The following is a 21,072-nucleotide window of genomic DNA, read 5'->3' on the forward strand; positions in this document are numbered from 1 at the left end:
TTGTATGCTTTTTTCGATTTACTTTTTGGCATGCCGCAGCTGCAGTCGCAGCCGCTTGCCAAAGGCAACCACGTCCCACGCGGCGAATGCGTAATGTCGCAATGCCTTTATTTGGGCGAAACTCGTTTTCCACGCTGGGCCCGCAGAACTCCAAATTATGAGATTGCTATCGAAGTGAGTTTAGCGATTGGAAACGAAAGTTTCATGTGGAGTGTAAGCCTGATTTCCCAGCCACACATAATTGAGATAGAAACAGAAAATAGAAAGTAAAGCGCAGCTGCATAATTGAACTTGCATTACTAACCATACTAATCGACCATATCCTCCTTATCGCGGGAAATTCAATACAAGTGCAGTTCTTATCTGATGCCTTTCATTGTTTGTGGAATTTTCAAATAGCTAAACAAATCAAATTGTATTGCAGATACGGAGCCGAACTGGTGGCCATCGACAGCTATGCGGAGAACAACGAGACCTTGGCCATCGCCCGGGCCAGTGATCCCAACCAGCGGGCTTCGGACAAGTACTGGCTGGGATTGGCCTCCCTCGACGACCTGCGCACCAATACGCTGGAGTCCGCATCGGGTGCACTGATCTCCCAGTACTCCGGCTACTGGTCGCTTCATCAGCCGAATGCCGAGTCCGGTGAGTGTGTGGCGGCTGCCTTCGCGGGCAAGTCACAGAGCTGGGACCTGGGCACCTGTGAGTCCCTGCTGCCGTTCATGTGCCGCGCCCAGGCCTGTCCACAGGGAGCACTCCACTGCGCCAACGGCAAGTGCATCAACCAGGCCTTCAAGTGCGACGGCAGCGATGATTGCGGCGATGGCACCGACGAGCTGGACTGTCCGGCACAGTGCCACTACCACATGCAGTCCGGCGGAGATGTGATCGAGACGCCCAACTATCCGCACAAGTACGGAGCGCTGAGCAAGTGCAAGTGGACGCTGGAGGGGCCGCTGGGCAGCAACATCATACTGCAGTTCCAGGACTTCGAGACGGAGAAGACCTTCGACACCGTGCAGATTCTGGTGGGCGGCCGCACCGAGGACAAGTCCGTCTCCCTGGCCACGCTCAGTGGCAAACAGGATCTGACCACACAGCCCTTCGTGTCTGCGTCCAACTTCATGATCGTCAAGTTCACCACGGACGGCAGTGTGGAGCGCAAGGGATTCAGGGCCACGTGGAAGACGGAGGCCAAGAACTGCGGCGGCACACTGAAGGCCACGCTGCAGCGCCAGATCCTGACCAGCCCCAATTACCCGAAACAGTATCCCGGTGGCCTGGAGTGCCTCTATGTGATTAAGGCACAACCAGGTCGAATCATCTCCATCGAAGTGGACGACCTGGATATCGCCGATGGACGCGACTTCCTGATGATCCGCGATGGCGAATCGCCCATGAGTCGCACCATCGCCAAACTAACCGGAAAGACGGCGCAGAACAACCGCGTGATCATCTCCACGGGCAATGCTCTCTACCTGTACTTCAAGTCCAGTTTGGGTGAGGCCGGCAAGGGTTTCAGTCTGCGTTACATTCAGGGCTGCAAGGCCACGATCACCGCCAGAAACGGCACCGTTACTTCACCAGCCTTTGGATTGGCCGACTATCCCAAGAACCAGGAGTGCTACTTCACCATCCGCAACAATGCCCGTGCTCCACTCTCCCTCAAGTTCGACAAGTTCACCGTCCACAAGAGCGACAATGTCCAGGTGTTCGACGGCTCCTCCACCTCCGGTCTGCGTCTGCACTCCGGAAACGGATTCACCGGCCCGGCGGCGCCCAAACTGACCCTGACTGCCTCATCCGGTGAGATGCTCATCAAGTTCACTTCGGATGCTCTGCACAATGCTGCTGGGTAAGTGCTGCTCTCAGCAAGCAGATAACATGGTGGTCATATCTAATTTACTCTCTTGAATCTTTTAGATGGTCGGCTACCTTCTCGGCCGATTGTCCGGAGCTGCAGCCCGGAATTGGAGCCTTGGCCTCCAGTCGCGACACCGCTTTCGGTACGCTGGTCAGCTTTACATGTCCCATTGGACAGGAGTTTGCCACCGGCAAGACGCGACTGGTTACCGAATGTCTGCGCGGTGGCAACTGGAGTGTCTCCTACATACCCAAGTGTCAGGGTGAGTCTGGTTACCTATTGCTGGTTACCTATTGCATCTTGCTAATTGATTTGCCATCCCGTCCACAGAGGTCTACTGCGGTCCTGTGCCACAAATCGACAACGGTTTCTCCATTGGCTCCTCGAACGTGACCTATCGCGGCATAGCGATGTACCAGTGCTACGCCGGCTTCGCCTTCGCCTCCGGTGCTCCGATCGAGAAGATCTCCTGTCTGCCGGACGGCCGCTGGGAGCGACAGCCCCACTGCATGGCCTCCCAGTGCGCAACGCTGCCGGAGGTGGCCCACGCCAATGTGACGCTGCTGAATGGAGGCGGTCGCAGCTACGGCACCATTGTCCAGTACGAGTGTGAGCCGGGCTACGAGCGCAATGGCCATCCCGTGCTCACCTGCATGTCCAACGGCACCTGGAGCGGCGATGTGCCCAAATGCACGCGCAAGCGATGCTTCGAATTCCCAACGATCGCCAACGGCTTTGTGGTGGACTCGACGCGAGCCTATCTCTTTGGGGATGAGGCCAGGGTGCAGTGCTTCAAGGGCTACAAGCTGATCGGCAGCAACATCATGCGCTGCAGCGAGGCCCAGAAGTTCGAGCAGCCGCCGACGTGCGAGGACATCAACGAGTGCAGCTCCTCGCAGTGCGACCTGACCACCACCGAGTGCCAGAACACCAATGGCTCCTTCCACTGCCAGTGCAGAACGGGATTCACGGCCACCACCGAGTGCCGACCCGTCGGGGATTTGGGCTTGGGCAATGGTGGCATTCCCGATGACAGCATCACCACCTCGCTGAGTGAGCCCGGCTACAGCAAGGAGCAGCTGCGCCTGAACACGAACGGCTGGTGCGGTGGCTCCTCGGAGCCGGGTGCCAACTGGATACTCATCGATCTCAAGGCACCCACCATTCTGCGTGGCTTCCGCACCATGTCCGTGCAGCGACCCGATGGCAATGTGGCCTTCAGCTCGGCGGTGCGACTGCAGTACACCAACGATTTGACGGATGTGTTCAAGGACTATGCCAATCCCGATGGCACTGCCGTCGAGTTCCGCATCCTGGAGCCCACGCTCTCCATCCTCAACCTGCCCCTGCCCATCGAGGCTCGCTACATACGCTTCCGCATCCAGGACTATGTGGGCGCTCCCTGTCTGCGCATGGAGCTGATGGGCTGCACCCGCTTGGATTGTGTGGACATCAACGAGTGCAGCAAGAACAACGGCGGCTGTGACCAGAAGTGCATCAACTCCCCCGGAGGATTTGCCTGTGGCTGCAACACCGGCTACCAGCTGTACACCTCCAACGGCACAGCTGGCTATCACATCGAGCGCTCCGAGTCCGGCGAACGTGATGGCGACACCTATCAGCGCAACAAGACCTGTGTGCCCCTGATGTGTCCCGAACTGGAGGCGCCGGAGAATGGGCAGCTGCTCAGCGACAAGAATGACTATCACTTCGGCGATGTGGTGCGCTTCCAGTGCCACTTTGGCTACATCATGAGCGGCAGCTCGGCGGCCCTGTGCCTCTCCAGCGGTCAGTGGAACGCCAGCGTACCAGAGTGCAACTGTAAGTGCTTTAAATCCAGTTCCTCATTCGATTTCTATGTTACTAACTATGAATCTGTCACCTTTTAGATGCCAAGTGCGTTTCCCTGCCCGATGACAAGCTGGAGGGTCTAACTGTGGCCCGGCCCGATCCCGAATCCGTGCTGGTGCCCTTCCGTGACAATGTGACCATTACGTGCGGAGCGGCGGGTCGCCAACTGAGGGCCACCGCCTCCTCCGGTTTCCGGCAGTGCGTGTACGATCCCAAGCCTGGTCTGCCCGACTACTGGCTATCCGGAATGCAGCCCTCCTGTCCACGGGTGGACTGCTATGCGCCCATGCCCACGCCCGGCGCGGAGTACGGACAGTTTGTGGACACGCGCTATCAGAGCAGCTTCTTCTTTGGCTGCCAGAACACCTTCAAGTTGGCTGGCCAGACGGGTCGTCATGACAATGTGGTGCGTTGCGGCGCTGATGGCATCTGGGACTTTGGTGATCTGCGCTGCGAGGGACCAGTGTGCGAGGATCCTGGAAGACCGGCCGATGGTCGCCAGATTGCCCGCAGCTATGAGCAGAGCTCGGAGGTGTACTTCGGATGCAATCGTCCTGGCTACATCCTCATCAATCCGCGACCCATTACGTGCATACGCGAGCCGGAGTGCAAGGTCATCAAGCCATTGGGTTTGGGTTCGGGCAGGATACCGGACTCGGCCATCAATGCCACGTCGGAGCGACCCAATTACGAGGCCAAGAACATACGACTCAACTCGGCCACTGGCTGGTGTGGCAAGCAGGAGGCCTTCACCTATGTGAGCGTGGATCTGGGACAGATCTACCGCGTGAAGGCCATTCTGGTAAAGGGTGTGGTCACCAACGACATTGTGGGCAGGCCCACGGAGATTCGGTTCTTCTACAAACAGGCTGAGAGCGAGAACTACGTTGTGTACTTCCCCAACTTCAACCTGACCATGCGGGATCCGGGCAACTACGGAGAGCTGGCCATGATCACGCTGCCCAAGTTCGTGCAGGCGCGCTTCGTGATCCTTGGCATTGTGAGCTACATGGACAACGCCTGTCTGAAGTTCGAGCTGATGGGCTGCGAGGAGCCGAAGCAGGAGCCACTCCTCGGCTACGACTACGGCTACTCCCCGTGCGTGGACAACGAACCACCGATCTTCCAGAACTGCCCACAGCAACCCATTGTGGTGCGTCGCGATGAGAACGGCGGCGTTCTTCCGGTTAACTTCACCGAACCCACGGCAGTGGACAACTCCGGATCGATTGCCCGCCTGGAGATCAAGCCACAGAACTTCCGCACGCCCAGCTACATTTTCAAGGATACGGTCGTCAAGTACGTGGCCTTCGACTACGATGGCAACGTGGCCATCTGCGAGATCAACATTACGGTGCCCGATGTCACGCCACCACTGCTGCAGTGCCCACAGAGCTATGTGATTGAGCTGGTGGATCGCCAGGATAGCTACACGGTGAACTTCAACGATACCCGCAAGAGGATCAAGACCTCCGACGACACCGGAGAGGTGAGGCTGCAGTTCAGCCCCGAGACGGCCACCATCAAGATCGGAAACTTCGAGAACGTGACCGTCACGGCTACGGATAAGTACAACAACCGTGCCGCCTGCCACTTCCAGGTCTCTGTGAAGGCCTCGCCCTGCGTCGACTGGGAGCTGCAGCCGCCGGCCAATGGTGCCATCAATTGCCTGCCCGGCGATCGCGGCATCGAGTGCATTGCCACCTGCAAGCCCGGATTCCGCTTCACCGACGGCGAACCCCTGAAGACCTTCTCCTGCGAAACGTCCCGTCTGTGGCGTCCCACTTCCGTGGTGCCCGACTGCGTCTCCGAGAACACGGAGCAGGCCGCCTACCATGTGACCGCCGCCATCACCTACCGCGCCAACGGAGCGGTGGCCCAATCCTGTCTGGGTCAGTACCAGGAGGTGCTGGCGCAGCACTACGGCGGCCTGAACCAGTTGCTATCGCAGCGCTGCTCCGCCGTGAATGTGAACATGAACGTGACGTTTGTGAAGTCGGTGCCCATGCTGCTGGAGGAGAATGTGGTCAAGATGGACTTCATCCTATCCATTCTGCCGGCCGTGCGTCAGCCACAGCTGTACGATCTGTGCGGCTCCACGCTGAACCTGATCTTCGATCTGAGTGTGCCCTATGCCAGTGCCGTCATCGATGACCTGCTGAACATTGCCAACATTGGCAACCAGTGTCCACCATTGCGCGCCCTCAAGTCGCAGATCTCGCGCGGCTTCAACTGCAATGTGGGCGAGGTGCTGAACATGGACACCAGCGATGTGCCGCGTTGCCTGCACTGTCCCGCCGGCACGTATGTGTCCGAGGGTCAGAACAGCTGCACCTACTGCCCAAGGGGCTACTACCAGAACCGCGACCGCCAGGGCACCTGCCTGCGCTGCCCGGCCGGTACCTACACCAAGGAGGAGGGCACCAAGTCGCAGGCGGACTGCATACCCGTCTGCGGTTACGGCACCTACTCACCCACCGGACTGGTGCCCTGCCTGGAGTGTCCGCGTAACTCCTTCACCGCCGAGCCGCCCACCGGTGGCTTCAAGGATTGCCAGGCGTGTGCGGCGCAGACCTTCACCTATCAGCCGGCTGCCTCGAACAAGGATCTGTGTCGCGCCAAGTGTGCGCCGGGCACCTACTCGGCCACCGGACTGGCGCCCTGCTCGCCCTGCCCGCTGCATCATTACCAGGGAGCCGCGGGTGCACAGAGCTGCAACGAGTGTCCGAGTAACATGCGAACCGATTCACCCGCCTCCAAGGGACGCGAGCAGTGCAAGCCGGTGGTCTGTGGCGAAGGCGCCTGCCAGCACGGCGGTCTCTGTGTGCCCATGGGCCACGACATCCAGTGCTTCTGCCCGGCCGGCTTCTCCGGTCGTCGCTGCGAACAGGACATTGACGAGTGCGCCTCGCAACCGTGCTACAATGGTGGCCAGTGCAAGGATCTGCCGCAGGGCTATCGCTGTGAGTGCCCGGCGGGATACTCGGGCATCAACTGCCAGGAGGAGACCAGTGACTGTGGCAACGACACCTGCCCGGCCAGAGCCATGTGCAAGAACGAGCCGGGCTACAAGAACGTGACCTGCCTGTGCCGCAGTGGCTACACCGGGGAACAGTGCGATGTGACCATCGATCCGTGCACGGCGAATGGTAATCCGTGCGGCAACGGCGCCAGCTGCCAGGCCTTGGAGCAGGGTCGCTACAAGTGCGAGTGTGTGCCGGGATGGGAGGGCATCCACTGCGAGCAAAACATCAACGACTGCTCGGAGAATCCCTGCCTGTTGGGCGCCAACTGCACGGATCTGATCAATGACTTCCAGTGCGCCTGTCCGCCAGGATTCACCGGCAAGCGGTGCGAGCAAAAGATCGATCTCTGCCTGTCGGAGCCGTGCAAGCATGGCACCTGTGTGGACCGCCTCTTCGACCACGAGTGCGTCTGCCATCCGGGCTGGACGGGATCTGCCTGCGACATCAACATCGACGACTGCGAGCACCGACCCTGTGCCAATGAGGGCACCTGCGTCGACCTGGTCGATGGCTTCAGCTGCAACTGCGAACCGGGCTACACGGGCAAGAACTGTCAGCACACCATCGACGATTGCGCCTCGAATCCCTGCCAGCACGGCGCCACCTGTGTGGACCAGTTGGATGGCTTCAGCTGCAAGTGCCGTCCTGGCTACGTGGGTCTCTCCTGCGAGGCCGAAATCGACGAGTGTCTGAGCGACCCCTGCAATCCGGTGGGCACGGAGCGCTGCCTCGACCTGGACAACAAGTTCGAGTGCGTGTGCCGCGATGGCTTCAAGGGACCACTGTGCGCCACGGACATCGATGACTGCGAGGCGCAGCCGTGTCTGAACAACGGCATCTGCCGGGATCGCGTCGGTGGCTTTGAGTGCGGTTGCGAGCCGGGTTGGAGTGGCATGCGCTGTGAGCAGCAGGTGACCACGTGCGGAGCGCAGGCTCCATGCCAGAACGATGCCAGCTGCATTGACCTGTTCCAGGACTACTTCTGCGTGTGTCCCAGCGGCACCGATGGCAAGAACTGTGAGACGGCGCCGGAACGCTGCATCGGCGATCCCTGTATGCATGGTGGCAAGTGCCAGGACTTCGGATCGGGTCTGAACTGCAGTTGCCCGGCGGATTACTCGGGCATTGGTTGCCAGTACGAGTACGACGCTTGCGAGGAGCACGTCTGCCAGAATGGCGCCACCTGCGTGGACAATGGTGCTGGCTACAGCTGCCAGTGCCCACCTGGCTTCACCGGACGCAACTGCGAACAGGACATCGTGGACTGCAAGGACAACTCTTGCCCGCCGGGCGCCACCTGCGTGGATCTGACCAACGGCTTCTACTGCCAGTGTCCCTTCAACATGACCGGCGACGATTGCCGCAAGGCCATCCAAGTGGACTACGATCTGTACTTCAGCGATCCATCGCGTTCCACTGCCGCCCAGGTGGTTCCCTTCCCCACGGGCGAGGCGAACAGCCTGACCGTCGCCATGTGGGTGCAGTTTGCCCAGAAGGACGACCGCGGCATCTTCTTCACCCTATACGGCGTGCAGTCCGCCCGCATGACCCAGCACCGTCGTATGCTGCTCCAGGCCCACTCCAGTGGCGTTCAGGTGTCGCTCTTCGAGGACCAACCCGATGCCTTCCTCAGCTTCGGCGAGTACACCTCCGTCAACGACGGCCAGTGGCACCATGTGGCCGTGGTCTGGGACGGAATCTCCGGACAGCTGCAACTGATCACAGAGGGACTGATTGCCAGCAAGATGGAGTACGGCGCGGGTGGCTCTCTGCCCGGATATCTCTGGGCGGTGCTGGGACTGCCACAGCCATATGCAATGAGCAATGAGCTGGCCTACTCCGATTCCGGATTCCAGGGCACAATAACCAAGGCTCAGGTGTGGGCCCGAGCACTCGACATCACGTCGGAGATTCAGAAGCAGGTGCGCGATTGCCGATCTGAACCGGTTCTCTATCCCGGCCTCATCCTCAACTGGGCGGGCTACGAGGTGACCTCCGGCGGAGTGGAGCGCAATGTGCCCTCACTATGCGGACAACGCAAGTGCCCCGTGGGCTACACGGGCGCCAATTGCCAGCAACTGGTCGTGGACAAGGAGCCACCAGTGGTGGAGCACTGTCCCGGGGATCTGTGGGTGATTGCCAAGAACGGATCCGCGGTGGTCACCTGGGATGAGCCGCACTTCAGCGACAACATTGGCGTGACCAAGATCTACGAGCGAAATGGACACCGATCTGGAACTACGCTGCTATGGGGCACCTACGACATCACCTACATTGCATCCGATGCAGCTGGGAACACGGCATCCTGCAGCTTCAAGGTTTCTCTGCTGAGTAAGTACCAAAAGGAATCTGGAATGATGAGTAAACTCGTTGATACTTATTAAATATCTATGAATCTATTTCACAGCCGAGTTCTGTCCAGCGTTGGCCGATCCCGTTGGTGGATCGCAGGTGTGCAAGGACTGGGGTGCAGGTGGTCAGTTCAAGGTGTGCGAGATCGCCTGTAATACGGGTCTTCGCTTCTCGGAGCAGGTGCCCGAGTTCTACACCTGCGGTGCCGAGGGCTTCTGGCGACCGACGAGGGAACCCTCGATGCCATTGGTCTACCCATCCTGCTCGCCATCGAAGCCCGCCCAGCGTGTGTTCCGCATCAAGATGCTCTTCCCATCGGACGTGCTGTGCAACAAGGCTGGTCAGGCGGTGCTCCGCCAGAAGGTGACCAACTCGGTCAATGGCCTGAACAGGGACTGGAACTTCTGCTCCTACGCCATCGAGGGAACAAGGTTTGTTTATGGTGCCTCCTACATGCGTGGCCCCATATCTCATCCGTATTATTAATGGCATTTGCAGGGAATGCAAGGACATCCAGATCGATGTGAAATGCGACCACTACCGAGGTGCCCAGAACAACCGTGTGCGTCGTCAGTCCAAGGATGGCGGTGTCTATGTGATGGAGGCCGAGCTGCCAGTGGTCAAGTAAGTAGTTGCATGTGAGCTAAGATCCCAACACGCCGGTCCGCACGCCGGTCTAGCATGTCCTGATCCGAATCATAAGGATCATCCGTGTACACTGTGTATATGCTATATGTGTTTTGTGTGTTCGTTAACCCAATTTGCAGCGATGAGGATGACGATCTGACATTGACGGGTCGCCAGGGACGCCAACAAACTGGCGGCGATACATACACCCTGGAGATAGCCTTCCCGGCTGCGAAGTATGTCTAGCACTCCCACGTTGGTTCACCCCACGCATAACCAATTCCGACCAATGCACCCGATCTGCCCAGCATCAAATCTGCACCCAGTACTACCAACAACCGTCTCCGCCAAAAAACACTAAACTCCATCCAATCGAACCAAACCAATCGACCTAATCCTTATGCTTGTCTAACCTCATGTCGCATGTCTGCGTGCTAACCCCAGTTTAAAGCTTAACATTCGTTCTTTAATCACACGAATATGATTCAAGACTAATCCACCATGTTTCCATTCATCCGCAGTGATCCTGTGGTGCACACGTCGACGGGCGAGCGTTCCAGTGTCAAGCAGCTGCTGGAGAAGCTCATCCTCGAGGACGACCAGTTCGCCGTGCAGGAGATCCTGCCCAACACAGTGCCGGATCCGGCCTCCCTGGAACTGGGCTCGGAGTACGCCTGTCCCGTCGGCCAGGTGGTGATGATACCCGACTGTGTGCCCTGTGCCATCGGCACCTTCTACGACAGTGCCAATAAGACGTGCATCGCCTGCTCGCGCGGCACCTACCAGTCGGAGGCGGGCCAGCTGCAGTGCAGCAAGTGCCCGGTGATTGCTGGACGACCGGGAGTGACTGCTGGACCTGGAGCACGCTCCGCGGCCGACTGCAAGGAGCGCTGCCCAGCCGGCAAGTACTTCGACGCGGAAACGGGTCTGTGCCGCTCCTGCGGCCATGGTTTCTACCAGCCCAACGAGGGCTCCTTCAGCTGCGAGCTGTGCGGCCTGGGCCAGACGACACGCTCCACGGAGGCCACGTCTCGCAAGGAGTGTCGCGATGAGTGCAGCTCTGGCCAGCAACTGGGAGCCGATGGACGCTGCGAGCCCTGTCCACGTGGCACATACCGCCTGCAGGGCGTCCAGCCATCCTGCGCCGCCTGTCCGCTGGGCAGGACCACGCCCAAGGTGGGCGCCAGTTCGGTGGAGGAGTGCACCCTGCCCGTCTGCTCGGCGGGTACGTACCTGAACGCCACGCAGAACATGTGCATCGAGTGCCGCAAGGGCTTCTACCAGTCGGAATCGCAGCAGACCGCCTGTCTGCAGTGCCCGCCGAACCACAGCACCAAGATCACCGGCGCCACCTCCAAGAGCGAGTGCACCAATCCGTGCGAACACATTGCCGAGGGCAAGCCGCACTGCGATGTGAATGCCTACTGCATCATGGTGCCGGAGACGTCGGACTTCAAGTGCGAGTGCAAGCCAGGATTCAATGGAACGGGCATGGCCTGCACGGATGTGTGCGATGGCTTCTGCGAGAACTCCGGCGCGTGTGTCAAGGACTTGAAGGGCACACCCTCCTGCCGCTGTGTGGGCTCCTTTACGGGTCCCCACTGTGCAGAACGCTCCGAGTTCGCCTACATTGCCGGCGGAATTGCCGGAGCGGTGATCTTCATCATCATTATTGTCCTGCTTATCTGGATGATCTGCGTGCGCTCCACGAAGCGCCGGGATCCCAAGAAGATGCTAACGCCTGCGATTGACCAGACCGGTTCGCAGGTGAACTTCTACTACGGCGCCCACACGCCCTACGCGGAGTCCATCGCCCCATCCCATCACAGCACCTATGCGCACTACTACGACGACGAGGAGGACGGCTGGGAGATGCCCAACTTCTACAACGAAACGTACATGAAGGATGGTAAGTACCGGAATCTGGAACATAGAGAGTTGCATTCCTTATCCTCGTTTATCCCCAATCCTCGACAGGTCTGCATGGCGGCAAGATGAGCACGTTGGCCAGGTCCAATGCCTCGCTCTATGGAACTAAAGAAGACTTATACGACCGACTGAAACGTCACGCCTACACGGGCAAGAAGGGTAAGATCACCAGATAAATGCCCACATATATCCGTATATTGATGATATAACATGTGTATTTTGCAGAAAAGAGTGATAGTGATAGCGAAGTGCAGTAGAACAACGATAAATAACAGATAACAGATAACCAGCTGCTTTAATGTAAAATGTGGTCATAAATAACGAATGGGTTGCAGCAGCACACTCACTGTCAGAACAGTGATACCCACTGCCCCCCAAGAATACTCACTGGCGAGCCTTGCATTGAATCAACGTAATAGCTGCGGTCCATCCACGATCCATCCATCTATAGTCCCCATCTCGGATATTACGTGGCTTAATGCCAGGCTTGGAGAGAGGAGGAGGAGTCGAGCAGAGACGCGAGATGGCTTATAATATAGTAATTCCCATTTGTGCTCTTTAGGTATGCAAACTACATGAAATTAAGTCGAACTTATGCGTAATTTAATGAATGATGAAATATTGTTTTAATCTTAAGTATTATTTACCTATACAAGAAACTCGAACTTACCATGCTTCACGCGGTACCAAATTGCAATACATATATACTAATATATATAAATATATATATATAAAAAGATAGATTTTTCCAACCATACAATATAGATTGTCCAAGCTTGTTGAACAAATACGCGTGTGCTGTAAAAAGCAAATCAAATATAGTCGTTATTTTGTAATTTAATAAAAGCAATTTAATTATTATGTATGACAATTAATTTTATAAATTTTCTTGTATAAAATAAAACAAATGAATCCAATTGAATGTACCTGCGTATCAAAAGTTTCACTTTAATGCCCTGCGAGTGCGGAGCTGGGATTGAATTAACCCACGAAGGTCGTCCTGCGACGACGCTGTCCGCGCGCCAGATCCTTGTGCATCTCAAGAATCGGCACGATGCGGGCCAGCTTCCTGCCCGGATTGCGAGTGATATACCTCAGGGTCTCCTTCCAGCGCAGCTCAACCCTCTGCTGCACATGGAAGATGCCATTGTGGAACACATGGAAGTGGTCGGTGGCGTGGCCGGCGAATGCCAGGATGAGGAGGGACAGCGGAACGGTAAGGCTGCCCACCCAGTAGCTCTCGTAGTTTCTATAGGTGGTCTTCGAGACGAGGCCCGTTCCGAGCACTATGACGCTCATCAGTATGACGCAGAACTCCTCCACTGTCTTCCAGAACCCCTGGACGGCTATCTTCAGGAGCATGTATGCCACTGCCACTTCGTAGATCCGCCTGATCAGTGACGGCATAACATAAAGTGCCCGGGGAACGAAGCAGTTGTCCCATATGAGATCCATTGCAGCCAGACCCACAATCAGCGAGGGTATCTGCGGAATATTCGGAATATTCGAACATTTGGAATATAGCGCCAGGAACTGCATCACGTGGAGTAAACCAGCAACGAAAACGCACTCCAAGCTGGTCATAATCGCACTCAATGCACGTTAATTACACTTCAAATTTGAAATAAAGTAACAGAAATTTAATAGAATTTTATGTTGTTTTTTGCTTGATTTTCTGTGTTGAATTTCAGAGTATTCGAGTTGAAAAGAAAACATGAGTGATTTTTGTTAAAACTATTGCTTAGACACATTTCGAAAACTAAAAAAATATTTTAGAAAACATTTAAACATCAGTTACCCATTGAAAACAGCTAAAAAATGTATTTCCTCAGGAAAGTTCTTATACATTTACTTGACATATTTAATAGAAACGTATTCAGCCATTGAAAATAATTTGATTTTAAAAATAATTTTAGGTACAAGATTAAATCTAAGCAATAGGGTACGCTGTAGTCGAGTGCTGCGAATTATTAATAAGTATTAACCGCTAGTATAAAAAATGCGCGAGCGAGATGGAGATAGCAGCGGAGCAAGTGCTGTAGCAAACAGCAATTAAATGGGAGTGGAAAAAATGCAGCTATAAACCGGAGAAACGAACCCAGTATTTCTAGTACCTTTGCATGCCGGAGACACCCACCATTTTTATGGTATTTATATCTTCTAATATATGCAGTATCTTTGGTGCATTTCTTAGTATTTTGTGCGGAATGCTCCCATCAACTGCATAGACCGCGCTGCGGTCACACTAGCTACTCAAGCCAGGCGAAAAAGTGAAGAAAATCGAAAAAGTAAATTGTGTGGCCTCAACTATATTGCTGGTACTTGGACGAAGTACGCTAGATTTATTCTTGCCAAGCGGATGGCCGTTTAAGGTGAGCTGCGCCAGCGTTTACTTTCCCTTGCGGAGTAAACAAACTCTAACCTAACCTCAAACTGACAATTTTTCTTCTGCAGACGAGGAACTTCAGGAAAAGGTAATACAAAAAAAAAAGACCCCAAAATGACCCAATATCTGCCGCCGAATCTGCTGGCGCTGTTCGCGGCACGGGATCCCATCCCGTTCATGCCGCCGGTGGACAAGTTGCCGCACGAGAAGAAGTCTCGCGGCTACCTGGGAGTGGCCAAGTTCATGGCCGACTTCGAGGACCCCAAGGACACGCCGCTGCCGAAAACGGTGGAGACGCGTCAGGAGCGACTGGAGCGCCGCCGTCGCGAGAAGGCCGAACAGGTGGCCTACAAGCTGGAGCGGGAGATAGCGCTGTGGGACCCCACAGAGATCAAAAACGCCACGGAGGACCCGTTTCGCACGCTATTCATTGCCCGCATCAACTACGACACCTCCGAGTCAAAGCTGCGACGTGAGTTCGAGTTCTACGGGCCCATCAAGAAGATTGTCCTGATCCACGACCAGGAATCAGGTAAACCCAAGGGCTACGCCTTCATCGAGTACGAGCACGAGCGGGACATGCATGCCGCCTACAAGCACGCCGACGGTAAGAAGATCGACAGCAAGCGCGTCCTGGTGGACGTGGAGCGGGCTCGCACGGTCAAGGGCTGGCTGCCCCGACGGCTGGGCGGCGGTCTGGGTGGAACGCGTCGCGGTGGCAACGATGTCAACATCAAGCACTCCGGCCGCGAGGACAACGAGAGGGAGCGCGAGCGCTACCGGCTGGAGCGGGAGCGTGAGGATCGCGAGGGTCCTGGACGCGGCGGCGGCTCTAATGGCCTGGATGCCCGTGCTGGACGCGGTTTCGGTGCGGAACGTCGACGTTCCCGCTCAAGGGAACGCCGCGACCGTGAACGAGATCGTGGACGGGGCGCTGTGGCTAGCAGCGGCCGCTCGCGCAGCCGTTCCCGCGAGCGCAGAAAACGACGAGCGGGCAGCCGGGAGCGGTACGATGAGTTCGACCGCCGTGATCGGCGAGACAGGGAGCGCGAGCGGGATCGCGATCGCGAGCGTGAGAAGAAAAAGAAGCGCTCCAAGTCTCGCGAACGAGAATCCTCCAGGGAGCGTCGCGAACGGAAGCGAGAGCGAAGGGATCGTGAACGCGGCACCGGATCCGGCGGCGATGTCAAGGAGCGCAAGCCCGACTTCCGCGAAATGGACGTCATCAAGATTAAGGAAGAGCCCATCGACGATGGCTATCCCACATTTGACTACCAGAACGCGACCATTAAGCGTGAGATCGACGACGAGGATGAGGAGAAATACCGGCCGCCGCCTGCGCATCACAATATGTTCAGTGTGCCGCCGCCGCCCATTTTGGGGCGTGGAAATGCCAGCACGAATCCCAATCCCGACAATGGTCAGCAGGGCTCCGGCGACCCGAGTTGGTGGCGTCAGTAGAGTCTTGGCGCTCCAAGATGTGTCAAGGTTAATATTTCTAAAAGTCAGACGTCTGTGGGTCGCAACTATTTATTCATTCGACTTGAGGCACAGCAATCCTGGAGAGCCTAACCATAGCTATCCATTTTACACACAGAAAATTTTAAGGTACCACTTGGAGGAAGGCCAAGTAGAAGAACATTATAGAAACCCAGACCGCTAAACGCAGAATCCACTAATGTGTGCGTAGCTTAAATCATTTAAATTTATAAGTAACTCTTAACAAATGAATATGAAAACAGTAAGTAAAATAAAACTAGCCCTCATGTGTTTGTTTCCCCACCTTTGGTAAGGGGGTTAAAGGGAATACGGAGAGTCAGGAGCTGGAACGCTTTCGGAGGCGCATACTATGGTACTATGGTACACAATCCCATGGTGGTTCCTGGGATTTTCTTACTCACTTAACATAAGCTGAACAACAAAACGCAACTTGAATACAATGACCTTGCACTAACTCGTGCCTTTTATTTTCTCTGTTTTTTTGCAGTTTTCAATCAATTGAAAATCTGACACTGACTAATGTGAAAGCAAAAGCATAAGTATTTAATCAAACAGTAATCCAAAACGGAAATTAGTTCCGCCAGAATTCGTAGCCAATGCCCAAGTCTAAATTCCAAGCCCACATCAGGTAATTTGGTCAACGCAAAAACCTCACTAATCCATGCGTCTACCGTTCTAGGACCGCTCTAGAATCAAGACAGCTACGGATACTCTTTCCCACTCTCCTCCGCTCTGGGTTGGTTGCCTGTTGTGTGTTGTGTGGTGGCGTGTAAGTTAAATCGGGCTAAAATTTTGTAAACCCAATCCTTTCCGTAAGTTTGCCCCGGTAAGATTACGAATTGCTCGCCCGTGTGTGCCGTGAGTGTATGGGAGCATTCCTCTGTTTGGTACACATTGCGAACTGCTCCGATGGTTTGTGGCAATCTACACATCCATTATGTCTGTAATCAATTTACCATTTCGATCTTTTCATGTACGTTGAGCTGATTTCTTATCGTACTGAAGACGAACCCGCGGCGGAAACTCGCATAGAACAGAAAACTGCACCAAGGTTTGCTTTTGGTAACTGGTAACGATTGGTTGGTTGGTCAGCTCTTGGGGTTTCTCGATTTGGTAGCCTCAATTTTGGGTTGCGGACGTTGACAAAATTGTGGGGGGGTCTTTTATTTTTGTATTGTTTGGCAGACAGGACCCATGCAATTGCCTTTTCGTACCTTGCGACATACGGGAAACAAAGTAGCGCCTAGCGAGGCATTTTTTCTATTACACAATTATTAAGAAAAGCGGACAGGGATCAATGTCTTTTTAGATTTTATCAAATAAAGAAAAGAATTCTTCTTTTACACGAAATAGAACTTGTTTCATTTTTCAAACCCTATCAAGATGATTTTCATCTTACTTACATTCTGGCTTCATAAACTGGCCTATGAACCCTGGATAAAATTAAATAATGTGGTGACCCTGGAATCTCATTAAAACTTATATTAATATTAATCTGATTCGTTGAAAAAACGCTTTTAAAAACGTCTGTTGAAAAATATCCAACTAAGATATAAAGATGCGCCCGCCCAACGGTAATAATTACTGATTTAAAAATAAAAGGTCACATTTTAAAATAACATCAAAGAACTTGTTTTTGGTTTTCTAACCTGCAAAGTACCTTTATACCCTTGCATATTTCGATTAATAGGTATCAGCAGTACGCTACCTATATTTCAATGATTATACGCTGCATATATCGATGGGATATATATCGATATAATTGACTACTTTCTTAACAACAGAGAAACTGGAATATTCAAACTGTATTTTGCATTGAAATATTAACTTAAGCTATAATCTTGTCAAATGTTAAAGCAAAACTTCAGAATAACTTATTGCCCTGCCATTGTTTTGAATAAATGTTTTCTTTTACATAAAGCGATATCACGCGTTTACCTATCGTTTGTGACCGATACTTAAATAATTATATGCGGCCCTGCCTACACTGGCTTACAAGTAATGTACAAAAAATTGAGTTACATGATCAACTTATCAAATTGATTTGAATCAATAACGTATTCTGCATTCCATTCTTTAGAGTATGAGTTTATAAGTACTTTTCATTTATTTAAAGCATATTTCTTCATTTGTGCTTAAGGAAAACGTGATCGAAAATGCAAAGCAGTGACAATAATCGATGGTTGCAGCAGCACCTATCGATATTGTCGTGTTTCGAGACACGCCGATAGTATCGCATAAGCAACGACTTAAGTCCAGCTCTAATTTTTTTGGCGTGTAGCTGTAGCAGAAGCAAAAGGAAGCCGCTTGTGAAAAATTTCAACTGCCATCAGCAAGCACTGAGCCTGAGAAAATCAGGTAAATTTCTGCATTTTTACGCGACTTGCGACTGCCTTACGGTATTGCGCGTACTTTTTGCGTGTGGTTTACTAGTTTGCGCGTGTTTAATGCGACATTTTGTCTCGTTTTTTTCGTACAGCACGCCCGGCATTCGACGCACCGCAAAAAAAAAACTTCTTTGACCACTCAGCAGCTCCGACGAGCAACAAAAAATCAACATGTCTGACGAAAAGAAAGGCGGTGAGACAGAGCACATCAACCTGAAGGTCCTCGGCCAGGATAACGCCGTCGTCCAGTTCAAGATCAAGAAGCACACACCCTTGAGGAAGCTGATGAACGCTTACTGCGACCGTGCCGGACTCTCCATGCAGGTGGTGCGCTTCCGCTTCGACGGACAGCCCATCAACGAGAACGACACCCCGACCTCGCTGGAGATGGAGGAGGGCGACACCATCGAGGTTTACCAGCAGCAGACCGGCGGCGCTCTATAAAATTACTTAGTTAAGTTAGTTACTCCACCCCTTATAACTACAAACATTAAACAAAAAAAAAAAAGAAACAAAAACATGAAGAATCCAGCAACAAACAGGCAGTAAGCATTGATTGAATATGAAACAAGAGTGCGTTTAGTACAACTGTAGATTCTGTCTGTATGCGTGACCACAACAAACAAAAACTTTTGCAGACAAGAAAATGGTAAATAAAGCATTTTATAAACTACACAAATCCGCTGTCTTTGGCTATGCCTACCTGCCTGATCGGCGTTTGTTTTTGCCCTTCTACCCCGAAAAGCCGGCGCGAATTTCCCGCTTTGCGTCCCTCTTTCCACACAGACACGCACACACACTGCCAGCCATTGCACGTCTGTGTGCGAGCAGGACTGGGTCCAGTGCGCGTGTGTGCGTGCAAATTGATATACATACACATCGGGGCTCACTGAATTTGCGGGAAAAGTACAAACATATACTACGCCCGCGAATCTGTAGAGTCTGGGAAAACATAACCTCCAAATTCGAGCAAGTATGAATATGACGTCAGTTTTTGGAACCTTCTGGGTAAAAATGACATAGAGGTAACTATAACCTCCAAAATGGGCCTTAGTAATACGCCATGTATGTTCATGCAGGCTAGACCATACATGATGTTTGTGTATGTATACCAAGTACATATGTGCGTATGTAGTTGAAACTTTTGAGGTACAGTTGTGTACGAAAAACTATGATGTACATTTCAAAAGTAGGTATGTACATATGTACTCATATACATATGTATGTATGTACGTATAACAATCCTGTCTTTCATTAAATATACTGTTTCCCAGAAACCAACGAGAATATACAGATTTTATTCATTCGGTAGGAATAAATTTCGAAATTTTTTGTTGTAGATTTTTACCATGTACATATGTACATCGGTAATCGGTAATCTTTAGTTTCCAATGTACAAGGCCCTTTAATTATGAATCATATGTATGTAGATAAGCGAATTACATTACATTATTTCCTACTCTGTTTCACTTCATAAATTAATTATCAAAAGCCGTCTTTTTGACTCGAAATAAAATGATAAATTAAGATTGTGTATTCTTTTTATTGCAAAGGCCGATTTATAGTATTGTTATTCATAGTTTTATTGGCAAACCCCAACATACTGTAATTTAAATGGTATAAGCAAATTTTGTTACAAGGGTTAAATAGTTTTGAAACTATAACATTTTATTTTTATTTGCAACAACAATTAAAATATGTACAAATTTAATTTAAAATAGAGTGTGAAAGGCACCAATTCCCGATTTAGAACAGTTAAAAAGAGAGACATAGCTTAGACCCAATCCTTGGGATTCTTGAGGACCTTCATTAGTTTGCCCTCCTCGGACTGGGACTTGGGTTCGTGCATGTACTCCCAGCGGGCGTGCAGGGGTAGGGACATCAGGATGCTTTCATACCGGGCTCCAGGCGTGTAAAGGCCGAACTTGGTGCCACGATCGTAGATCAGGTTAAACTCCACGTAGCGTCCGCGGCGCAGCAATTGCCACTGGCGTTCGTTGTTGCCGTACTCCCGATTCTTGTGTTTTCGCACCAGCGGCACATAGGACGGAATCACGGCCTTGGCGCAGCTTGACACAAAGTTAAAGGCCGCCTCCTGGTTGGGCGAATCGATGTCGTCGAAAAAGATTCCGCCAATGCCGCGGCTCTCGTTGCGGTGCTTGATGCGGAAGTAGTCGTCGCACCACTTCTTGAAGCGCGGGTAGTAGGTGGCATCGTGTTCGTCGCAGGCGGACTTCAGGGTCTGGTGGAAGTGGGAGGCGTCCTTCTCGCAGAGGTAATAGGGCGTCAGATCCGTGCCGCCACCAAACCACCATTGCTTCTCCCCCTTGGCAGTTTCCACTTCGAAATAACGATAGTTGAAGTGGATGGTGGGTACATGGGGATTTCTTGGATGGATCACGGCACTAACACCGCTGGCAAAGAATGGCAATGAGGCGCCTTCTTTCAGGTTCTTGCCGCGTGCCCGCATCTGCTGCACTGCAGCCGGGGGCAGGGATCCGGTGACCACGGATATATTGACGCCAGCCTTCTCGAATACATCGCCATCCTGCAGAACGCAAGTGATACCGCCACCGCCCTCAGGCCGCTCCCACCGGTCCACCTTGAACTTCTGGCCGCAGTTCTCCTCCGCCTCCAGAGCGCGGCAAAACTCCGCCTGGATCTCCATGATCAGGATCTCCATGCGATGACGCATGTTTTCCTTGTCGCCCAGCAGTGCCTTGGAGTCTGTGATAGGCTCGGCCATAAACCGCGAGGTGTCCATCTGCACCCCTTTGACCTTTGGGTCGACCGCCTCCGCGGAATGTGCGTACGTGACCGCCGAAAAGCTGGCCAGGCCCAGTCCCGTGCCGAGGAGAAAGCCCCGGACATGCGGCCCCCTGGTCCGGCGCACCAGTTGAAAGGTGCCCAGCGATACCAGCGATATTGTGTGACGGAGCGCGTTCATTTTGTGCTGTCGCCTACTCAAAATTTTTAACTTAACTTAAGTACTTTCCCCGACCGCAGTCTGTTTGTTATCTTTCACCGACCCGGCATTTCTAGTTGCATAGTCGTTGGTGTGACCGTGATCATCAAAATATACCAAAAATAGGGGTTCGAGCATTGGTGGCATTTATCATCAACCACATATTTTGTCGTAATAACTTATAT

The 21,072-nt window shown here is 53.1% G+C and overlaps 5 protein-coding genes across 10 annotated transcripts in view; 3 read left to right on the forward strand and 2 right to left on the reverse strand.

Annotated features, from left to right (window-relative positions):
* The window catches only part of LOC120458389, a 30,567-nt gene extending 18,177 nt beyond the window's left edge, over positions 1-12,390 (forward strand). For 4 of the 5 annotated variants that reach the window (XM_039646039.2, XM_039646022.2, XM_039646012.2 and 1 more), the window contains 10 exons: positions 425-1,855; positions 1,924-2,126; positions 2,195-3,685; positions 3,754-9,072; positions 9,149-9,524; positions 9,592-9,717; positions 9,861-9,956; positions 10,242-11,629; positions 11,698-11,808; positions 11,875-12,390. In XM_039646039.2, coding sequence (XP_039501973.1) covers positions 425-1,855; positions 1,924-2,126; positions 2,195-3,685; positions 3,754-9,072; positions 9,149-9,524; positions 9,592-9,717; positions 9,861-9,956; positions 10,242-11,629; positions 11,698-11,808; positions 11,875-11,906 — 10,573 coding nt within the window. In that variant the 3' untranslated portion in view covers positions 11,907-12,390. The remainder of the gene's footprint in view (positions 1-424; positions 1,856-1,923; positions 2,127-2,194; positions 3,686-3,753; positions 9,073-9,148; positions 9,525-9,591; positions 9,718-9,860; positions 9,957-10,241; positions 11,630-11,697; positions 11,809-11,874) is intronic. The other variant, XM_039646047.2, reaches the window with a different exon arrangement.
* An 87-nt stretch (positions 12,391-12,477) lies between these two features.
* Positions 12,478-13,371, reverse strand: LOC120458473. 2 transcript variants are annotated; one of them, XM_039646140.2, is made up of 2 exons: positions 13,192-13,371; positions 12,478-13,134 (listed from the first exon to the last, which is right to left on the reverse strand). In XM_039646140.2, the coding sequence occupies exons 1-2, from the start codon at positions 13,231-13,233 to the stop codon at positions 12,631-12,633; spliced, it is 546 nt and encodes a 181-aa protein (XP_039502074.1). In that variant the 5' UTR covers positions 13,234-13,371; the 3' UTR covers positions 12,478-12,630. The 2 variants fall into 2 exon arrangements, with proteins under 2 accessions (XP_039502074.1, XP_039502066.1); XM_039646132.2 differs by having other exon boundaries at positions 12,478-13,367.
* A 489-nt stretch (positions 13,372-13,860) lies between these two features.
* LOC120458446 (U1 small nuclear ribonucleoprotein 70 kDa) lies at positions 13,861-15,801 on the forward strand. Its single transcript, XM_039646095.1, has 2 exons — positions 13,861-14,021; positions 14,104-15,801. Exon 2 carries the CDS (start codon positions 14,150-14,152, stop codon positions 15,494-15,496), a length of 1,347 nt encoding a protein of 448 aa, XP_039502029.1. The 5' UTR covers positions 13,861-14,021; positions 14,104-14,149; the 3' UTR covers positions 15,497-15,801.
* Positions 15,802-17,751: 1,950 nt separating this feature from the next.
* Positions 17,752-18,601, forward strand: LOC120458487 (small ubiquitin-related modifier 3). The gene is made up of 2 exons (XM_039646152.2): positions 17,752-17,893; positions 18,015-18,601. Exon 2 carries the CDS (start codon positions 18,094-18,096, stop codon positions 18,364-18,366), a length of 273 nt encoding a protein of 90 aa, XP_039502086.1. The 5' UTR covers positions 17,752-17,893; positions 18,015-18,093; the 3' UTR covers positions 18,367-18,601.
* A 968-nt stretch (positions 18,602-19,569) lies between these two features.
* On the reverse strand, positions 19,570-20,971 carry LOC120458455 (oxygen-dependent coproporphyrinogen-III oxidase). Its single transcript, XM_039646107.2, has one exon. The coding sequence runs from the start codon at positions 20,867-20,869 to the stop codon at positions 19,697-19,699; it is 1,173 nt and encodes a 390-aa protein (XP_039502041.1). The 5' UTR covers positions 20,870-20,971; the 3' UTR covers positions 19,570-19,696.
* Positions 20,972-21,072: the final 101 nt, after the last annotated feature.

This window comes from Drosophila santomea, chromosome 2L (assembly GCF_016746245.2).
Source record: "Drosophila santomea strain STO CAGO 1482 chromosome 2L, Prin_Dsan_1.1, whole genome shotgun sequence".
Lineage (NCBI taxonomy): Eukaryota > Metazoa > Arthropoda > Insecta > Diptera > Drosophilidae > Drosophila > Drosophila santomea.

Excerpts from the sequence above, each read along its gene's own strand:
- LOC120458473 (XM_039646132.2), bottom strand. The coding sequence starts at position 13,233 with ATGACCAGCTTGGAGTGCGTTTTCGTTGCTGGTTTACTCCACGTGATG.
- LOC120458446 (XM_039646095.1), top strand. The coding sequence starts at position 14,150 with ATGACCCAATATCTGCCGCCGAATCTGCTGGCGCTGTTCGCGGCACGG.
- LOC120458487 (XM_039646152.2), top strand. The coding sequence starts at position 18,094 with ATGTCTGACGAAAAGAAAGGCGGTGAGACAGAGCACATCAACCTGAAG.
- LOC120458455 (XM_039646107.2), bottom strand. The coding sequence starts at position 20,869 with ATGAACGCGCTCCGTCACACAATATCGCTGGTATCGCTGGGCACCTTT.